Source organism: Myotis myotis, unplaced genomic scaffold, assembly GCF_014108235.1.
Source record: "Myotis myotis isolate mMyoMyo1 unplaced genomic scaffold, mMyoMyo1.p scaffold_m19_p_12, whole genome shotgun sequence".
Taxonomy (NCBI): domain Eukaryota; kingdom Metazoa; phylum Chordata; class Mammalia; order Chiroptera; family Vespertilionidae; genus Myotis; species Myotis myotis.
Window position 1 is genome coordinate 38,478,672 of NW_023416316.1, and position 21,680 is coordinate 38,500,351.

General features: G+C 38.4%; 1 protein-coding gene across 1 annotated transcript in view; it reads right to left on the reverse strand.

Annotated features, from left to right (window-relative positions):
* Nucleotides 1–21,680, reverse strand: part of RORB (RAR related orphan receptor B) — a 172,188-nt gene that overhangs the window by 40,746 nt on the left and 109,762 nt on the right. Inside the window, exons 2-3 of the mRNA XM_036329112.1 lie at nt 7,401–7,486; nt 2,777–2,918 (exon numbers count right to left, since the gene is read on the reverse strand). Coding sequence (XP_036185005.1) covers nt 2,777–2,918; nt 7,401–7,486 — 228 coding nt within the window. The remainder of the gene's footprint in view (nt 1–2,776; nt 2,919–7,400; nt 7,487–21,680) is intronic.

Here is a 21,680-nt window from a genome sequence, read left to right on the forward strand (position 1 = left end):
GCTCAGTCAAGACCCCATATTTAACAATTTTAGGTTCAGAATTCTGCTTTTGATCTCAAAATCAAAGCTAATAGTGTCAAATAAGTATGCAGTCAAGACCTGTGCCCTGGTGAACATCTGAAAACTCAATGGTGAATAATTATGCCCTTTCCAGGAAATTATCTTATCAGGTCACTGAGCAAGCTGAAATATTTTCAGAGAGGCAACTTAAAGCCCCACCACCTTTTGGCATTATCAGGCTTCATCCTAAATTGTGGACTTTACTGACAATTGCTATAATACTATTTTAGAATGAATTTTCCATTTATTTCAGAAATTCTGATAAGCCAGTGTTTCAGTTTTATGCCCCTTCCTATAATAAATGTAGTGACATATTTGAGGAAAATTACAGTGCATAGCAAAAGTAAATCCACTGAACTTTCCTAACATATAAATAATTCCTTGTCACTCTTTGTCAATACATTTGTTGTATGCATAGGCCCATTTCAACAAAGACTGTATTACTATTATAGTTTCAAATATTAGCATTCTTCTCACCACTAACCATTAATCAGAATGGCACATAGTTTGAGTGTTTGCCCCTCTCAAACTTGAATTATTCTGCTAATGAGATTCACTTGAGTATAGAGGCAGTCTCTTGTTAAACTGCTAGCTCTCAAAGAAACAAGCACGATTCTGTATACGTTGCAAGTGCTTCATAAATATTCAGTGATTATGGTATTTGCTCATGATAAGCTCTTAACCCTCATGTTGATCCCACACTAGCAAAGAACAATTTCATGCAAAATATCGGAAATCTTTTCATATTTATTTGGATTGTGGGAATCTAAATGGAATGGAAGTTTCTGGAGTAACAATGAAAAAAGTTATCGCTTCTTCAAAGACATCTACTTACTACCTTGTAGGACAGCTTCTAGTTTTTCATAAAGGCGTGTCCTTAAGGAGGACACATACTTGATTACTGCAAGATGGGTGTCATGTTTCCTCTTTGGAGCTCAATATCTTCCTACAATGCTAACGTTTTTCTATTTTTTGTTTGTTTGTTTATAGTAGTACAATTGGAAATAGTTTACATTGAAGATTTCTGCAACTGTCATTTTTTAAGGGTCCAGTTAAAAAGAAATAAAATGGTGGAGAAGATGCAGTGGGCATATACATGCTATTAATTCCCATACACATATACATGCATACTTTCACCTTAAAATTTGACTAAATAAATCTTGAAAACCACTTAACCCCAATCCTCCATTTTTCTTCACTTTAGTGTGTAGAAGTACACAGTACTGTAAGTTTACCCTAGGACTATATCTATGTGGTTAACAAGTCTAGAAAGACAAATAAAAAATCAGATAATAAATAGAAAAGTTTTGGAAACTTACATTTCTGCATCTTTAGAAGCTTACCTGTAAACTAAAGGGCTCAAGGTCAGATTCTTTTTCTTCTTTTTATTTTTTGATCAAATTTATCTCATATGTGTACTTTTGTGCAAGACAAGTTTAGGTGGGTTGAAAATTAGAGAGAACGTAAAACAAAACAAAACAAAAAAAAAAACAACCCCTCAAGATATAACTGTTTGGAGAATGCAAGCTAAGAAGTAAGCAGTTTGTATGGTTAGATATCAAGTCCTATGTGGAGTTGAATTTATCCAAATGACTAAAAGGCCTGCATTTAATGTAATAATTCATAAAATCCCTTTATACCAAGGTACAGAACATGCCACTTACCCATTTAAAAATAATTTGGTAGTAGTTATTTTTTTTCTTTTGAGGGGGTTGGGTCTACACCACCTTGAACTTCATTAGAGGCAGTGTGACCAGCAGCACAGAATCTACAGTGCTTCATATAAAGAAAATAAATATCAGGGGCACTGTCTCTCAGGCTCTAGGTAAAAGAGAATGCCATGGTTAATTAAACAAACATTTAGGGGGCTGCTTTTAAGCATTCCCTGAGGATATAGTTGGACAAGACAGAAATGGCCCCAAGACACAGGACTGCTCACAATCTGATACAGGAGTGCTGTGGTCCATGCCAAGGGAAAATAATTAGTTTAGATGAATGCTTAAAAATGGAAGAAAAGCCAGATGAAGTTCTTTTGCTTGAATTTATTTGTCCTCTTTCATTAATCTAAGTTCAGCTATTGAGTCAAGCCACCTAGTTGGGTTGGGCATGAAAGTGGAGTGCACACTTGAGTCATATTCTGAGAAGGACACTACCTACACAACCCTTCTCAGACCTGGACTGCTGCTATGGCATTTGGGATCTTCATCACGACTCAGAATAGTCTACATCCTTATCTGAGGAGCTGTGACGGGCCAATGGAGATTCTGGGCTTCCTACAGAAACATGTTCTGTTCCTTAGCATCTCCACATATTAAGTAACCTGTGCACCAGTAAGACTTACTCAGCAACCAAATGGTTCTATTTTCCTAGGACTTCCCAGTTTTAGCTCTGAAAATCTCGTGTTCCAGGAAACCAACGCCTCATTTCCAGGCAAACCTAGACAGGTGGTCACCTTTCAACCTAGGACTATGTGGCTTTCACCTAACTTAGCACAGGTTGCTCCCAAAGCTGCAGTAAAGCCCTTTCTTTCTTCCTATTTCATAGGCAATACTATATTTTTATATGTTCTTTTCCTTTTAATGCACTACCAGCACATGCTTTTTTCCTTCTTATTTCCAGTTCCCTTGGTCTAGAATTCTTGCAGTGGCTTAAATAGACTCAAGGAAAGCCTCCATTTGAAAGCCTTTATGTAACAAATCGGAAGGCAATGCCTTACCATCTCTTGACATTCCTAGGGCAAGACACTTCTGCAGTCGGCAGTGTTGGCAACGGTTTCTGTTGGTTCTGTCAATTAAACAGTTTCTCTGCCTTGGGCAGGAGTAAGAGGCATTGTTCTGCTGGCTCCTCCTAAAGAATCCCTAGAGGGGAAAAAAGAATGGGAGGGAGATAGAGACATAAGAATCGGAACAGAGAGTATTAACATATATATATTTGCTACATTTTCTCCAGTGAACATAACTGTGTTTAATTTTTAAAATTCTTTGGATGCTTAAGGATGTTTCTACCAGGGAAAATATGTGCTATCTATAGAGATATGAAAGTAGCATTCATTCCTTCATTCAATCAATGTTTACTAAAGACATTTGTGAGCTATGCTGCTTTATGCAAAGAAAAACAGAACAGAGCTCCTGCTCCAAAGAACAGTGGGGAAGGAGTGGCAGAGGGAAGTGTCACTGCTAAGGCAAATATAACAAAACTTGATGGGGATGATAATAGAGCCAAGTGCTGTGGGGGTGAGGGACTGGGGTATTGGTCGAAATAGCAGTGTTAAGGAGTTTGGGCTCGGTATATGCTACTATCTTCCTAGTTTCTAAGATGCATTTTTGCCGTTTGAAAATTTTTGAATTTGGCCAGAATGTATGTGGAAGGTTGTTTTTTGAACCAGGGATGTACCTTTAATCAATCACATCTTTGAATAAGAAACCATGGTATATTAACTGTTCAATAAAACATAAGCAATAAGTAAAAGCTGAATTAATGGTCTCTGCTTGGCCTCAGGCTATACTGATGTAGGAAGTTTTTATGTAAATAAGTTTGGTTCCTTCTGGTACACAATGAACTGCCATGGACCATCCATTGCCCTCCTGAATAAACCTGAGTTTATTAATTCTCTACTTTTTGGATACCACTCACCTTAGTTATCTTATAGAACACTCTACCAGGAAATAAACATTTTCTCCAGAGATACGAAAGTATCATTCACCAATTTAATCAGTTTCCCTAATCACTCTTTACTCTTGAATTGCAATATAGCCAAAGAGCAAAGTGCAACAAAGTGGTAGTCTACAGATTTACCAGGAGAAATTCTAGGAAAAGATAACCCACAGTAATATCTCTTGCAAGAGGAAAGCTAGAGAAGTTCCAGGTGGTAAACCCAATACCCATCTTGCTGAGGGGCCTGGAATAGGTCCCCTGACTTCTGTCAAAAGGGTTTGTGTTTCCTCAACTGTCAACAGGAGATGGGGTAGGGCTGGGACTATGGTGAGGCTTATGAGGCAATTCCCTTGGCCCCAAAATGTAAGGATCACCCAAAGACTTGGTAAACAAGATAACTAACATATTAACACAATATGTTAAAAATCAATGCTAATGCAAAAAACTTCCAACTGTTTGAATAAAGACAGGATCCAGATGAGTGATTGCCCTTTGTTTCAGGCTCCTTTATGGCCCGGCATGGCACTGTAAAGAGAGGTTGGCAGGCCTTGTGAAAAACCTCAGAAATGGATGCGTGGCCCAGTATCTTCATAGAGGGAGCAGGCCAGCTGGTTTTGTGGTGTAACCCCCAAGCCTTTCAACAACAAAGACTAGTTTCATCCCCACAAATACATGTGTATTATTTATTTAATGGACCAATGGTGGCAGAGCGGTATCTGATTGTCCAGTTCTAATGAATTCATGCCCCTTAAAATGGAGATCATAACCAACAAGCCCCCAGGGATTGAAATGATGTATTTCATATACCACGAAAGCTGTCAGAAGCATAAACTCAGCCCATTGGAACTGACTAAAGGTACCTTGGAATTTACGATTTAGGGAAGAATTGGGCGGTTTTAAATTTTTGGATACTCTCTAGTGCCACTTACTTAACAAATGAATGGGCAGAAAAGACCCTTCTGAAGTCATAGCTACAAGCCTAATTTAAGGCCAGTTTGACATTAATTGTGAGGCCTTACTTATGTATCTGTTGCTCATTATTGTAAATGAGGGGTTTTTTTTTTGGCATGAAACAGAAATTCTGCTTCAAATTTTATTGAATAGAAATTCGAATAAGTGCATAAGCTACTTGATGTTATTTAAAATGGGTTGTTTATGTTGAAAACAGTATAATGAAAACTCAGAGGTTGCTACTAGATGTGCTGACCCTGACATCTTGTTCTAAACAGAATTTCTTGAGTTTTCTGTTTGGAGAAAAATGTAGCATATTTACAAGTGTGAGTTTTTGCATGGAATTAAAAAAACCCAGTGTGGTATACAATGTCATTTTGACTAAAACCTCAGTGTGTGCTTCATAATAGCAACCTAATTTCTTTGATTATGGATTCCTCCTTTAAACAGAAGAAATGACAGGAGCCTAAACAAATAGTCCCTGGCTATTGACCTGTTGGAATATATTTGTTCAGTAGTTAAATCTTTTGGGAATTAGTGTTTCAAATGTTTTGCTTCCTAACATGAACATATCCTCATATTTTGATATCAGATATTTTCCAATAGAGCTCATGCAAAGAAACACAATACATCTCTGCTTTGAAACTAGTCTAAAAAGCATGTGTGTGTGTGTGTGTGTGTGTGTGTGTGTGTGTGTACTATGTAAAGTAGACCAGCTTTCACTGGAGAGTGTTCATTCCAAAATTATTAGCATTTATGAAGAAAACTATCTACCTGCCCAACAGTAGTAATAACATTCTGGGAAGGTAAAAAATTGCTGATTTGTACTTTTGCCTTATTGTTCTTTATGATGAGTTGAAAAAATTGCATGAAAGTGGATAACATGCAGTTCTTTTTTTAAAAAAAATATTTTTATTGATTTCAGAGAGGAAAGGAGAGGGACAGAGAATAGAAACGTCAATGATAAGACAGAATCACCAATCGGCTGTCTCCTGCATGCCCCCTACTAGGGATTGAGCCTGCAACCTAGGCATGTGCCCTGACTGGGAATTGAACTGTGACCTCCTCATTCATAGGTCAACGCTCAACCACTGAGCCACGCCAGCCAGGCTAATATGCAGTTCTTAATTGTGGGTCTGCAGAAGAATGAAAAGCACATCTCATGATGTTCAAATATGTTCAAATCACTTTGAAAGCAGGTCAGCATGTTACTAGGTTCTTATATCAATGTTATTTTTCCCTCTCTGCATCCCTCCCCAATTTTATTTTCATATATTTCTTTTTTTCCTTCCCTCCAGTTTCAATTCCAGGAATCATGGTGTGTGTTTTTTGTTGTTTATTTTTTTGAGACTATGATAAGACATTGCCAGTTTTTCACACTACTACTTGACAGATACAGTACGTTTTGTTTTATTTATATTTGAAAGTCTCTCAAGATTAAGGTTGGTTCTAAGAACCAACCTTAAATTAATGATTTACTCTCTTGCATTTTTTATCAAAAATATAATTTGCTTTTATCAGTAACTTTGCCAGCATATCTCTTTTCCCTACCAGACTACAGCTGCATTTTATTTGTTCTGGTTCCACGTTGCCCTTTAAAATTAGTTGTAGAACTGCTTTTATTTCCCCCTGATATGTAGTCTCTCACTCTTTCTTTCCTTCTAAAGACTAAGTCAACAAACTTACTGTTAAGTTTCAAATTTCTCTTATTTCAGATTAGGTCTATGTTAACCACTACTATACCCACCAACTCTCTCTCTCTCTCTCTCTCTCTCTCTCTCTCTCTCTCTCTCTCTCTCTCTCAGCTTTGTATTTTAAAAGCAACTTGTCAGAAACCGGTTTGGCTCAGTGGATAGAGCGTCGGCCTGCGGACTGAAGGGTCCCGGGTTCGATTCCGGTCAAGGGCATGTACCTGGGTTGCGGGCACACCCCCAGTAGGAGATGTGCAGGAGGCAGCTGATCAATGTTTCTCTCTCATCGATGTTTCTGACTCTCTATCTCTCTCCCTTCCTCTCTGTAAAAAATCAATAAAAGCAACTTGTCCATACGCATTCATTTGTTTTGGAAGCAATGGTGGATCTGTCCTGGAGGGGAACATTGAACCAAGAATGAAAACACCCATGTTGTTGGCCATGTTCTCTCGCTAACCAGATCAGTGACATTGGTCAAATGACATAATCTTGTTTATACCTCAGGACTTCATTGAAAAATGAGGAGGTTGGGCAGATGCTTTTAAATTAATTTAGAGACTATCTGGTTTACATCTAACATTTCATGCTTCCAGGTTTGGTTTTGTTTTTTTAACATTTTCTGGAATGTGAGAATAAAGGATGGCCATATGCGTATTGCAACTCTTCCTTTGACTTCTTACTCAAGCAGATAAATAAATGTTGGCCCATTAGTTTATAATTTTTATTTTAACCTTTTGTTTCTTCATATAGTAATAAATGAAGAAATAAATTTTTTTTATTTGTGAATAATTCAAGCTTTTACATAACAATCTGTTTTTAAACATCTGCTGACCAGTTAGACAACAGCAAAAATGTGAAAGGCCAAGGCATGGAAAACCCACCCACCCACCCACCCATCAAACAAGAATTCCCGAATGTCAGCAGCAGGCACACGAATGCTATAGCAGCCTTCTTTAAAACGGTGTCACCACATGCATCCTGAGGTACACAGATGCCTGAGGCAAACATGGATGCTGTGGGCAGTGCTGTGTTAAAGCCCCATACCTTGCAGCCTTCACACGTGATGACTCCGTAGTGGATCCCGGAGGACTTATCGCCACAAATTTTGCATGGTATCACTTCGATTTGTGCTGAAAAGGGAAAACAGACATTTTGAGCTCACAGAGTTGTCTTCTTACTTTCACCCTCCTACCTTCTTCTCCACCCTCCCTGCCACGATCTTGGTGCTTGAAGACACCAGGGTGGGAATAGGGGTGTAGTGTGGGGTCATCTACTACTATTGGAATGGCCTCCTTAAGCCCCTTCTGATTGAAAGGGGGGCCATCTTAGTTGCTTTCTTTTTCTCAAACTAAAAAATATAACAAGAAACCAGATGTTTTGTAAACTCTTGCCTTCATCATTTTCTCCTTTATAAACTTGACCTTGAAATAATGCAAGTCAAAAATCCCTGGGACCTGAGGCTTTGATTTTCTTATTTTGCACTTCAAACATTAAGTTAAGAAGAGCTATCACATTGCCTGATTTCAATATTTTTTAAAATAGGTTAATAAAGCAAAACTGGAGGGGATGGTGGTGACTTTATTATACATTATGTGGCTGAATGTTTACTTGTGAAAATGCTGATGATAAATCAGTCAAATATTTACTGAGCATACTCTATATGTCCATGAATACAATAAATGTTTACATAAGATACAATATACACACTAAGAAGATTTTCTTTTCCTACACCCAAATTAAAATATGCAAAATATGCTTCAAAATGCTTTGTATATAAATGTGCCATGTGGATTCTTTTCTACAATTTCTGACCTTTAAATATACAAAATAAATGCAAGCAAGACATAAACCTCTTTACCTTATTGTTCCACCTTAAAAATGATAACACTTTACTTTTTTGTGCAATTATTTCATAGTAAGTTTAAATTGAGGAGGAATATAGAGGGCAACCTTGGGGGGAGGTGGGGGGCTCGCAATCTGAATCTGTGCCAGTGACCGGTGTCTTGGTGCACATTCTTGTTAGCTTATAATTAAGTCAATGCCTCTTCCTTAGGCAATAGTCTGTTTTCCTGGGTGTTCCCAGTTTGCAGGGGCCATGGGCCGGGAATTTGGCAGCTTGGCCAGAGGTGGGGAGGGGGGGGGGTCGCTGGTGTCACCCAGGCCAGGCATTTAGATACAATCTAACTTCCCCATTCTAACTGACTCAGGAAGGGCTGTGAAAGCCCACCAAAAAAAGCCCAGTAGTTAGGAAACGGATAGGAAACAAAGAAACTTAGGAATATATAAGGGGTGATCTCATTGTATTCACTGTTCAGGCTTTCGATCTTCGAATCCCCTGAGCCAGCAGCGCTGCTTTAAATAAAGGGTTTTTCCTAAATCTCTGAGTACTCCTTGTGTATTTTCTGGTCACCTGGTAAATTCTGCAACAAAATCATCTTTATAAGCAAAAAATTCAGTGTTATGTTCTACGAGAAAACTGAGGATCAAGGTGACCAATGATGCCCTGGAGTTGACTTGGGAGATGGCAACCAGAAATTAGCCAGTTTTCCTGGTACTTCAATTCATTCAGTAACCCTTTCTCGGCCTCCCGCAAAGATAAAATATGAATACAATTTTGAATTCCTATATTATCCCAGGAGCACCAACCATAGAGATATTGATAAAAACATCAGAAGAGACAAAGTCGACTAACATCTTATTAAACTGTTTTATTAGCTTCTTTTCTTTTAGCTTTCAGGTTACATGAACTAGTATTTGTTTTCAAGATTTAGTGATGTGGAAAAAATGAGAGATTTTATGTCATTCTACTCTGTTCTGTTCTCCTTGATTCCAGTCCCTAATCTGTTAATGATTGCGGCCATGGCAAAGATAAAATCTCTGATCTTGTTTTCTGTTTTATAAAGCTCAGCTGACAAGCTTCATTGATTTGTGAGGGTTAAATGAGATATTGTATGTAGAAGTGCCTTGTAAGTAGCAGAGTTACATAATGTCAGTCCTCATCATCAGCATCTTTATTAACTGGTATTTTTAATGCTTTTGGACAAGAAATATGATAAGCCACACCATTATTCCTTTATTAAAAATCTTATTTTATTAAAAATACCAAATTAATAAAAATATGTTATTTATACTATTTTTTAAAGTGATAACCTCTGGAACAGTAAATTCCTTACAATTATTACAAAATTGACTAAGAATCCTAGGTATCCATTGTACAGTTGTTAGGCTTATATGATATTAAGTCAGAGGGACTCTTTGCATAAATTACTCCCCAGGGAGTAACTTACACGTGGGGAGAATCTGCTTCAATAAGTTCTTAATTATAAAATGATCTAACTCTAAAGGAAATGAAAATAGAGGTAATTTGCCCCCTGGGATGTGATAAGATGTTTTTGAAAGCCACAAAGGTTATCTTACACAACTTCGGAAATACAAATGGGATAAGAAATGACTTGATAGAGCATCTGCATATTTATACATATTTATAATCCTAGCTCAACATGTAATCCTGAAGAACCATAAACATTAGAACAGTATTTTTAAAGAGAAAGAAGCCACTTAAAAGGGTATATGTGTGTTGTTGTGTGTAGGAAGGGATCAACGGTTTGGAAAACCTATGACCACTTTTACTAATTATGGCAGAATAGATAATCTGAGGTCTATTATAGATGAAGATAAATAATTAAAGTCACTAATCCTTTTCTCTCATTTAAAATAAACTGCTTCTGAGCCACAATTTGATCATTCATACTGTGTATTCTTTATATGTTTTTAAAATTGATTTTAGAGTGAGAGGAATGGAGAAGGACAGAGAGACAGAAACATTGATAGGCTGCCTCCTGCACACCCCATCCTGGGGATCAAGCCCAAAACCCAGGCATGTGCCCTGACCTGAATTGAACTGTGATCTCCTGGTTCTTAGGTTGACGCTCAACCACTGGGCCACACCAGCTGGGCTTTACTACGTATTTTATAAAGCACATCTTCAAGACAGTATTTCAGACACTGATTAAGACAACAGGTCATGCGATTGCTCCAATGTTTGCCATTTCTAAATGTCTCGCTACTATACTAGCCATAGTCTCCAGTACAATTGCCTTGCAGTGCATACAGATCTGCTGACATGCTATCTGTCATGGTTTCAAACTGAGCATCTAGGGAGAATTTGCTGGCTTGGACCTCATCACCTGTTGCAATGATGGTGTGATAAGGAAACTGAGGAGAGAGTTCAACTTTCATACTTTTGCTTGATTCATGGATAATTAAAAAATAGCGTTCACAGACAAACATAGAGGAGCTGAAATGCTCTGAGAGATGGCTTGAGATATGTGGAGAGCGGCTATAGCATTTGGACAGGTTCAAGTCTGGGACTAATGAGAGGGCACGATCCTCTCGTGGCAAAGCCAAAGGCTATAGTTGTAAGCTTGACCTTATGGTCCGAACCTGTAGCCCCAGTGGCTGAGTGGGAGGTACAGCAAGTAAACAAAGCTTGATCAGGTGCATGTAATTGAGTAGATTCGAAACCCACGAGAATGTTGTAAACATCTTGACCACGCCCTTACTTTGCCTCGTGGAATCTGGCTATAAAATTAAGACCCTGCGTGCAGGCTGTGGCGCTGTCTCTCCCTCAGAGAGGGCAGCATCCCACCCAGCGCCCAGCTTTATTCTCTTGTCTGTCTTTTCTAAATCCTTCACCGCCCCCTCTCAGGCTCACCCATGGCTGTGCTGGCTTGGCACAGAGATATGCTCATCTTTCTTCATTTCTTTTTTCTTCCTCTCACTTATATTTTTCTGTTGGTAATCCTTTGTGGAGACTCTACTTAAAAGCTTATTCACCAGTTAATTTTTTGTTTATAAAAGCAATCAGATACAGTTTTTGGAAATGATATTCTTACAATGTCAAAGAAAGTCATGATATATTTAAATTTATTTCATGGTTTACCTTATATTAGAACCATTTTTGAACTTAAAGTCATTTAATACCCTTAGTGTGGCAGAGTTATGTAATAGTTAGAGTAGTCAAAATTTGTCTCTTGTTTGAAGATGGCAGGGTCTGTCCTTGCTCAGAGCCCCTTCTCATCCAACAAAGCCACCATGTGTTGAATCCTTTCTGCTTATCATGTACATATCTTTCCTTCTGCTCCCTTAGATCCCCCTGCCTGTGAAGACAGGTATTAAGTTAGATTAACCAATCTAAACTATTGAGTTAACTAGAAAATGTATCACTGTAATCCATAAAATACCTTAATGTTATTTCTTTGTCATTAAAAAATCTTTATTGTTGAAAGTATTACATATGTCCCCCTTACCCTCCATTGACCTCTTCTAATCCACCTCCGCCCCCCATCCCAAGCCTTCACCACCCTATTATCTGTGTCCACGTGTTATGCATATGCATACAAATACCTTAACTTTTAAAAGCAACCATCAGGAATGGTAGTAAGAATGGGCTGTTCGGATACTTTCTGGCTGGTGAAAATATTTTACTGTGTGTGCTCTTATGACTCTCAGGTCCTACCATTCCATCTCTTACAACTCAACCTGGCCATTTTATGTTCTGGGCATTCCAAGTCCACTGAGGACAGGGTCCAGGTTAATTTCTTTGTTATATTTTCCATGGAGCCCAAAAGAGAATTTTTATAACTCTTTAAAGCAGTGGTCCTAAAATTGTTTTTCTTTTAGTACAACCAAGAAATTTGACATACTTCCTTTTATAAAAGAGGCTTTAAGCAACACTGATTTTCCATATATGAGGTGCGGAGAGAAAAATCAGAATCTTGAGGTTGGGGTGGATGCATACTTTGGAGTAGGCCCCTAGGTGATTCTGATATGATATGATAAGGCCCCATTGAGTATCCAGTGAAACAAGTTATTAAGTAGTGTGGAGAGTGGCTACAGCATTTGGACAGGTACAAGCCTGGGACTAATGAGGGCACGATCCTCTTGTTGCAAAGACACGTGTAAGTCCCAGCACAATTATAGCCAAAGGCTGTAGTTGTAAGCTTGTCTTTATGGTCCGAACCTGTGGTCCCACATGGCTGAGTGATGTGGGCTTGATAGAGTTCAGGTGCATGTAATTGAGTAGATTTGAAACCCACGAGAATGTTGTAAACATCTTGACCAGGACCTTACTTTGCTTCATGGAATTCGGCTATAAAATAAAGACTCCTCGCAGGCTGTGGCGCTGTCTCTCCCTCAGAGAGGGCAGCATCCCACCCAGCGCCCAGCTTTATTCTCTTGTCTGTCTTTTCTAAATCCTTCACCGCCCCCTCTCAGGCTCACCCATGGCTGTGCTGGCTGGGCACAAAGTAGGAATTCTTCATAGCATGTAAACCATCTGTAAAGAAATAAAACCTGGTGCAAGGCTAGAATCTGAAAATACTTAGGAGTGACTAGTAATTTGTTCTGTTTCCTGACCTTTGGTTTGGAGCTATACTTGTGGCATCTTCTGTTTTCTACCCGCCCCCCCCCCCTTTTTTTTCTTTAAGGAGAATAAGAAGCATCTGCCCAGTCTATAAGAACTCCCATTCCAGAACACTGGGTTGGCCTCTCAGTTTCTGTTTGAGAATTTTACAGTTGTGCTAAAAGCAGATAGTGAAGGAAAAACTCTGAATGTCTGAGTAAAGCACAATTTACACATACAAAAACTCCAATAAAGATGACTATTTTGGTTGAAAATCCCTTTGCAGATGGTCTCAGTAGCCCAAGTTGCATCTCTTCTACTCAAATTGCATCTCATTTATCATTTGTGTCAAATCCAAGTTAAAATCACTGTCTGTACTTTCTTTTTCTCACTGGCAGATTGATAAGTGTCTACCTCTGTCAGGTATAAAACCTTCTGCTGTCACATGACGGCAAACCTAAAAAGTGAAGCCAGTATTCCTAAGCTCTGGTTCCACTGTAACTTTGACTTATTAGAAAATAACCCTAAGCCTGGAATGGGATGGAGGTGTGGGAAATGAAACCCTCAGGAAAAAGGAAGTCTTTGAGCTTAGAGCCTTAAATCATAATATATGGTGATTGTAAAAGATTCCTGTTGTTGGGTCGTGTATCTCATCAGGCACACAACATCTCAATCCCAGCTTCCTGCTTAAATACCAAACGTGGCTCATGAAATTCAGTGCACTCTAATTCCTACTAGAATGCCCTCGCATCTATCAGCATTTGGGGTCTCCCTTTCTTCTCACACTCTTCTCTGTAATATTCTGGGTGGTGGTCAGTATGAGCTCTCCAGTCCATTCAGTAGATAGCTCCTAAATGACCTAAAAGTAACATTTGTTTTTACAATTTCCTAACCTATGTGTCGTTGGAAACTAGAATCAGAAAAAAATTACTATCGTATGGTGATGGCAAAAAAATGACTTTTTCAAAGGCATAATTTGTAGGATTATCATGAAGCGAGTTGATTTGTCTTTTCCACAAGATTTACCCCTGAAGTGCTTGCCTCCTCTCACTCCCCAGAAGACTTAAGTAACAGAGAATATAACCCACAAGGAACAATGACAGTGATTAGGATTACCATTAGAGGCAATTACTGATAACAAGTTAAATATCTCCTTCGGAAGCAAAGCAAATCACTTTTATGAATCATAGTGGCTTTAAACTCATACTTTATGAATTAATTCCCATTAAATACCTCTTGTCCTGTCAAAGTGTTAATTCTAATGTGATAATGTGTGTGTAAAGCCTGCCATCCTTCAGATTGAAAGCAATGAATGTCTTCTGTGACCACTCACAGTGGTCCGGAGACAATGGCCCTGGCATGGAAGCATGTAAGAAATGCAGACCATCAAGCCTTATTCAAGCCCGGCTGGTGTGGCTCAGTGGTTGAGTGTCGACCTATGAACCAGGAGGTCACGGCTCGATTCCCGGTCAGGGCACATTCCTGAGTTGCAGGCTCGATCTCCAGAGTGGGGCATGCAGGTGGCAGCCGATTAATGATTCTCTTTCATTATTGATGTTTTTTTCTCTCTCTCTCCCTCTCCCTTCCTCTCTGAAATCAATAAAAATATATAATTTTAAAAAAGACTTAGTCAAGACTAGTCGACTCAGAATTTGCTGTTTAACAAGATCCCCAGGACAGCACTGGAGTTTGAGAACAACTGTTCTGTGATGCCTAGGTAATTCAGCTATAGCTACCCTAAGTGAGAACTGAAGGAATTTTTTTTAATATATATTTTATTGATTTATCACAGAGAGGAAGGGAGAGAGATAGAGAGTTAGAAACATCGATGAGAGAGAAACATTGATCAGCTGCCTCCTGCACACCTCCCACTGGGGATGCGCCCGCAACCAAGGCACATGCCCTTGACCGGAATCGAACCCGGGACCTTTCAGCCCGAAGGCCGACGCTCTATCCACTGAGCCAAACCGGTTACGGCAGAACTGAAGGAATTTTTAATTTCTCTGGCACTAGGGGAAATTAAAAACTTCACAGGAGTCTAGAAAAGTAGTTTCTGCTATTGTTTTTTAGGCATTTCTGTTTTGTTCAAAAGGCAGTAAGACAATTGAAGGATTAGTTACAAAAAACTCTGGTCATTAATTGACCAGGCAGAAGAAAGAGAAGCCAGTCTATTCCCAGAAACATCTTGCATGACTGTAACGAACACCCAGTGTAGCCAGTTTCCTTTGCAGATTTAACGATTGTCAGCTGTGCCTGCATCTTCACATTCTGAGACAGTGGCGGTCCTCCCTCTTCTACGGACCACTCTTGGAGTTGTGGCCACTAACTCACTCTCTGGATGCTGAGTGCAAAAAAGCCTCTCTTGAAAAGATGTTTAAAAATAGTTTTTCTATTTTAAAAATTGAATTGCACCAAGTCTCCTTTTGGTGGAGGTAAGGAGGTCAAGCAATATTTGAAACAGAAATGAACTCATTTCAGCTATTCATGTTAATTCTGGAAATATTTGGAAAGCTGCCCCACCTCCTGGGGGCAGCTTAGTTAACACAGAGTTGAGGAGTCGTCATGCCGATACTCTCATCTGTTACAATGCTTGTCTCAAAGTGTGGTTCCTGACCGCAGCACGGCATCATCTGGGCTTGATAGATATGCAGGCACTTAGGTCCTACCCTAGACCAACAGAATCAGAATCTTCATTGTAACAGTGTCTCCATGATGCACATACATAGTAAAGTTTGAGAAGATCTGGGGGAGAGAAAGGGAAGACATTCTACAGTTTAACTCTCAGGGTGTCTGCCCCACGCTCAACTCTCTGTAAAGAGAACTTTATATACAATAGAAGACATGTACTCTACTTGATAGCTATTTTTTCCAGTTAGAAAAAGAAGGAAACAGCAAGTATTTTGCTTCAGTGAAAACCCTGTCTCTCCTTAGTTTGTTTCTCAGCCTCTTTCTCTCATCTCCATTTAGCTGAAACCTTCCACAGGAAGCTCATGTTTCCACAGCACTATTTCCACTGAAGGACAGCAGGGATGGGACTCCACACACCAGGTCACACGTGTGATTCAGAGACCAGGCAGCATTCATGCCCTTGAGGAAAATTCAAAAAGCCTCTTTTCAGGAGATGAAAAAATACAGCCGTTTTATGTTAAAAATCAAATTGCATGAAGAGAATGAAGAAACAAGTCACAGAGTAGGAAAAAATATTGTAAAACACATCTGATAAAAGACTTGTAACCAAAATATTCAAAGAGCTCTTTAAATTAAAAAAAAAAAAAGTAAAAAATCAAAACAGATACCTTAACAAAGAAGATATGGATGGCATATCAGCCTATGAAATGATGTTCAACACTGTATATCATTAGAGAATTAAACACAACAATGCAATGCCACTACATACTTCTTAGAATGACTAAAATAAAAAAACAAAACCAAAAAACAACACAACACACCCAAAACCTGACAATACCAAATGCTGGCAAGGATGCAGAGCAAAAGGAATGCGTTTATGGCAACTTTATTCATAATTGCCCCAAACTTTGAAAAAGTAAGTATCCTTCAATAGGGGAGTGGATAAACTACCAGTGATACATCCAGACAATTCAATAGTATTCAGTGATAAAAAGAAATGAGCTATCAAGCCATGAAGAGACATGGAGGAACTTCATATGCATGCTGCAAGGTGTAAGAAGCCAGTCTAAACAAGCTACATGTGTTTCCAACTGTATGAGATTTTGGAAAAGGCAAAACTTTAAAGACAGTGAAAAAAAATTAATGGTTGCCATAGGTTCCAGGGAGGGAGATGGGAGAAATAGGTAAAACACAGAGAATCGTTAGGGTAATGCAACTAATCTGCACAACAGTGTAATTATGGATACATGTCTATGAATTTCTGATAAGGTATTCACACAAAGAATGGACTTTAATGTAAACTATGAATTATAGTTAAAAATAATGTCTTAGTACTGGTTCATTAATTATAACAAGTATGTCACACTAATGCAAGATATTAATAACGGGAAATTGTATGTGTGGGGGTGGGTGGATATATAGAACTCTGCTCAATGATTCTGTGAATTGCCAAACTTGCAATTCAGCCGCCATTGCTTCAGCATTGAATCTTGAAATACAAAGAAATTATAAGATTGAAGAGACCATCTTAATTTGTACTTCATCTTTAAAGACAAAAATGAGTTCAGAGGTTGGAGGAAGGGATATTTGGTTTAGTTCATCCTTACATAAGATGGCCTTTTTCCAAAAACGGGCATATAGCATTTTAAAGAAAAGTATTCTCATCTGAACACAGCACCAGCAATTATTTTAGGGGTAAAATGATAATTTTAAGATGTCACTCTCCTAGAAGCTTCCTCTTATAATGTCACCCTATGCTAAACAACACCAACCTATCAGTGCAGGCAATGGTTTTCGCCACCGGACAAATGTGGGATTAGGAGTGCATGGCTCCCTGGAAGTCTGAAGTGCCTGTTCTGCTGATACTGCACACTTCCCCTAAAGAGATTAACAGCATAATCCTAAATATTATAGGACCCGAGCTATCTTATTTTTGAGCTCATCAGATCCAGCATGCTGCACGTAATCCCTAACAGCTTTATTCAGCGTTTATGTAAGCTGGTGAAGGAGTAGTAGGAGCCCGATGACCAAGTAGTAAGAATAGATACTGTGATTTTCAATTCCGTTTTAGCAAGTCTGCTCCTTTTGAACGTTTTTTTTCTATAAGCAGACAATTCATAGTCATCGTTTGATACTTTATAATAACATTCGCATGGAGATGTTTGCGGTGGTCCTTTGCTAGCTGTGTTTCCTATACATTACTTTCTACCAGAGGCATTTGGATGCAGGTGGCCTAAATTGGTAGGAGAAAATGTGCAGTTTGTGTTTGCTTTTTGTTGTTTCTTCAGAGCAGTGGTTCCCAGTGTGGGGCACAGGCCCCACAGGGGGGCAATTTGATTCTTAAGGGGGACAATCTGAGAATGAATTGTTAACAGTGATTTTGTATTTCTTATGCTTCTACAGGCCTCATATATTGTGACATATTTATGCATTTCAGTTCTCTACTATATGTTTTGAAATGTTATTTACTATTTTTTCATATCACTTCATATTATTATTATTATTTTTTAAACAATTCCTTAGTGATTTCTTCCTCAGGACTTCAACTGTCCTTTTGTTCTTTTATTTTTCTCTTTCATGGATGCCATGTTCTTTGAAAGCTTGTTTAGAGCAAGTATGTGAATAGGAGTTCAGTTTTTGAATATTAAGAATTATATGTCACAGGGAGAGGGGGAGGCATCAGGATTTTTGACATGCTTAGGTGGGGCATGGCCAAAAAAAGGTTGGGAACCACTGCTTTAGGGGTTTGAAATACTTCTAAAGCAGCAGAGATATTTATTTGGGGGAAAATAATAATAGAGGAAAAAGATTGGTGAAAACCAGAAATTGCTACCCATAGCACCAAATATTCTACTGTAGTAACTTAAAAAAAGCTATAGCTTTGCCCTAGCCTGTTTGGCTCAGTGGATAGAGCATCGGCCTGTGCACAGAAGGGTTCTGGGTTCGATTCAGGTCACGGGCACATGCCCAGGTTGGGGCTCAATCCCCACTTGAGGGGGTGTGCAAGGAGGCAGCCGACCAATAATTCTCTCATCATTGATGTTTCTCTCTCTCTCTCTCTCTCTCTCTCTCTCTCTCTCTCTCTCTCTCTCTCTCTCTCCCTTCCTCTCTAAAATCAAAAGCTGTAGCTTTAATTTAATTCCCCTAAAATTTAAGAGGAAAGCAAAATACCTGCTTCTCTTTGCAAAATGTACAGACACGTTTATTCATACAGCTCACTTCAAAAATGAGGTGTGTGTGTGTGTGTGTGTGTGTGTATACAGATAAATTCCTAAAATCAAACGCTGTGTTTTATGTAATTTTACAAGAGAAGGAAAAGGTTGTTTTTTCCCCTATCACCAAGTCAGTGGAGACAAGAACATTTATGTTCACCTGTCAGCCTCTGCTAATTGTAATTCAAGCCCAAAGAGGATTAAGTACATAGACGTTAATATGTCCAGTGTTATTAATTTCTGAACAACAATAGCAACAATACTCTGTCAGTTGTAAGGATAAATAGTTGTTTGACGATTCCCTTGATGTCAGAACTGCAACCTCCTGGTAATCACTTATTTCACCAATAAAATCTTTATATTCATATATTTTGAAGCCAGAGTATAATTGCATTGAAACAATACCTATTCTTTTCTAAAAATACTAGCACTAGGAAGCTTTAAGCATTGTGGAAAGATGTAATTCTAAGTTTCTATAATATTTTAAGAAGCTTTAGTTTGATTAGTAACTCTTTTTGAACAATTGTAAGTTTTATGTTATTTGAAAGAAATAATTATATATCAATTCATATCTTAATGTTATTAAATGTTCATTGCTATGTAGTATTAGCAAAAAATGACAATAAATAATGCAGCATGATTTATTGCCATTTTAAAACAAATGCTCAGAGCCTGCCTATGTTATAAAACAATGTGTGTTTGAGGAACTGTGCACTTACACCAAAAAAATTTATGAGAAAAAATGCACAAACATATTTTATCTCATCATTAATCATCACTCAATGAAACAGACTTCTTTTGAAAATAGATTTCTTACATAAGATTAAGTGTTTGGTATAATATATTTATAACCTGAATTTTTTAAAAAGTTAGAAACGTTGAAATGATAGCAATGCCAATGACTAAAATCAAGCTGCAAAATTGTGACGAGGTTGTTCGTACTGTTAACCGCAAGGTTATTGTAATGTGGCAGATGACTATTTAAATTCAGCCTCAAATCTTACACATTCAGTAATTCACTTCTGGATAGGATAATATTTATATATAAATATGTTCTCCAGTATAAAATAAAGCCTGAGCGACTTTTTATTATGTACATTCTCGAGTCAGAAAAAGATTTTATTGTTCCCACACCTAGCCATTAATTTATTTCACTGAGAGCTTATACATGCTTACTGTCTTGCCTGGAGAACAATTCATACATACAGCTACGTGTCACAGAGAGAAGAAAATGTAAAACTCACCAGTGGCGTCAGCTTTAGACTTTAGCTCGTTCTCACACATTTTGATGTTGCAATTAAAAATCTAACTGAAAAATATTGCACTTTTCACTAGAGGTCTGACGACTGCTCCTATGTTACCTCACAACTAGAATCCCAACAGACTGCATTAATGAGATTAAATGAAAGAGGAGTTAAAGGCATCAACCGTTCCATTTCATTAAGTAAGGGTGAAGGGCTGCCCAGGCAAGCAAGGCGGAGGGAGAAGACTGGTTTTTCTTTTTGGTACTACTTATTCACAAAAGAATGCAGAGTTTGCTAAATCACAATCAGCAGTTTAAAAACATCACCCCTCCCCCACCCCCGAATTGTATAGACACCTATAGTTTCTGCACTGCAATTCTTTTTTTATTTTCATCCATTGGAGCAGGATATGCCAGGTGACAGTCATCTGTGATTATAAATAAATAACATAAATTTTTTTCAGGACTAGCTTGCTCCATTTATTTTGGACCCTCTATTGAGGTCCAGGTGAGGGATTACATAAAAGTATCTGTCCTCCCAAATATTGGATCAAAGTTGTCTATGCACACTAGCATTTTAAAGCCACAGTGTGCATCCCTTATAGCTGCAGTGCCAACAAAGCCTGGTAAGCAGTTCGGACTTCATGCTAACTGGGCCACTTGGCCCCAACCTTGAGGTCTAAGGCGATTTCCTTCTCCCAGCATGCCTCAGTGCTCGCACTTATAAAATAAGAATGATAAAAACACATGGACTGAAATTTCTGATCCTGAACTCCTGTCACTAAGAAGGATAAATATATAAAAATTGCTTTGACTGCCATAGGAAAGTGCATGACCTTTCTGTGAGAGGAAATGCTCACATGAATATCAGCTTTATTTAACTTTTGCTCAGAGTTACTCAATTGTTTCAAGGATCAATCTCAAACCTTTCTCTTTACCCCTCACCTCTCTACCACCTTCGGCAGCTCTCATTTTCTAGTCACTAATCCCTTGTCACAAATGGTTTCTCCCTTCTGTTCCTCTCTCCCTTAAACATCTTTGCTTTTCCCTGGTACACATGGGAGTAGAATTACAAACGCAAGGGGTGGAGAAGTGGTTAGGGGAGGCTGAGTAAATTCATTAAGTGTGATTGTCAACATGGTAGAGCTGAGCCCAATGGATGCCCATTGAAATAATCTGGAGAATTTAAAAATATTGATGCCCAGAGATTTCTCTCTTACTTCCCATTGATTTGGGATTTGAAACATTTCCAAAGTAATTCTAATGGGCAACCAGGATTGAAGGCCCCCCGAATGTTTCTCAGGACCGCCAGGGACATGTGTTAAATGTATAGGATCCTGCCCCCACCAACTACTGAGTCAGAGTGCTTTGAGGAGGGGCCTGGAAAGCTATAGTAATAAGCACAGGTGTTTGCTGTGATAGATACATTTGGGGAAAACTTGAGGAAAAAACCTTGGACTTTGAATTAGAGCATTTGGTTTTGAATTCTTGGGTAAGCTACTTAACATTTTCTGTGCCTCAGGTTGTATATCTCTAAAATAAGATCATAACACCTATCCACTAGAGTTGTGTGAGGAGTAAATGTGAAAATCCTTAGCACAGAGCCTAGTACAAATTGGAAGTCTACTTAAAAATAAATCTGCACCTACCTTTGCTTATGAAAACATGCATTTTGGCTGTTGACTTTGTTTATTCAATTAATACAATTAATTAATAAATTAATAATAAATATTATTTGTACCAGGCACTGAGAAATAAATATTATGGCGCTCACAGTTCATGTGTATTAAAAACCTATAAATTTAAACCTATTTAAATTCTATTGTAATTGTGAGTTT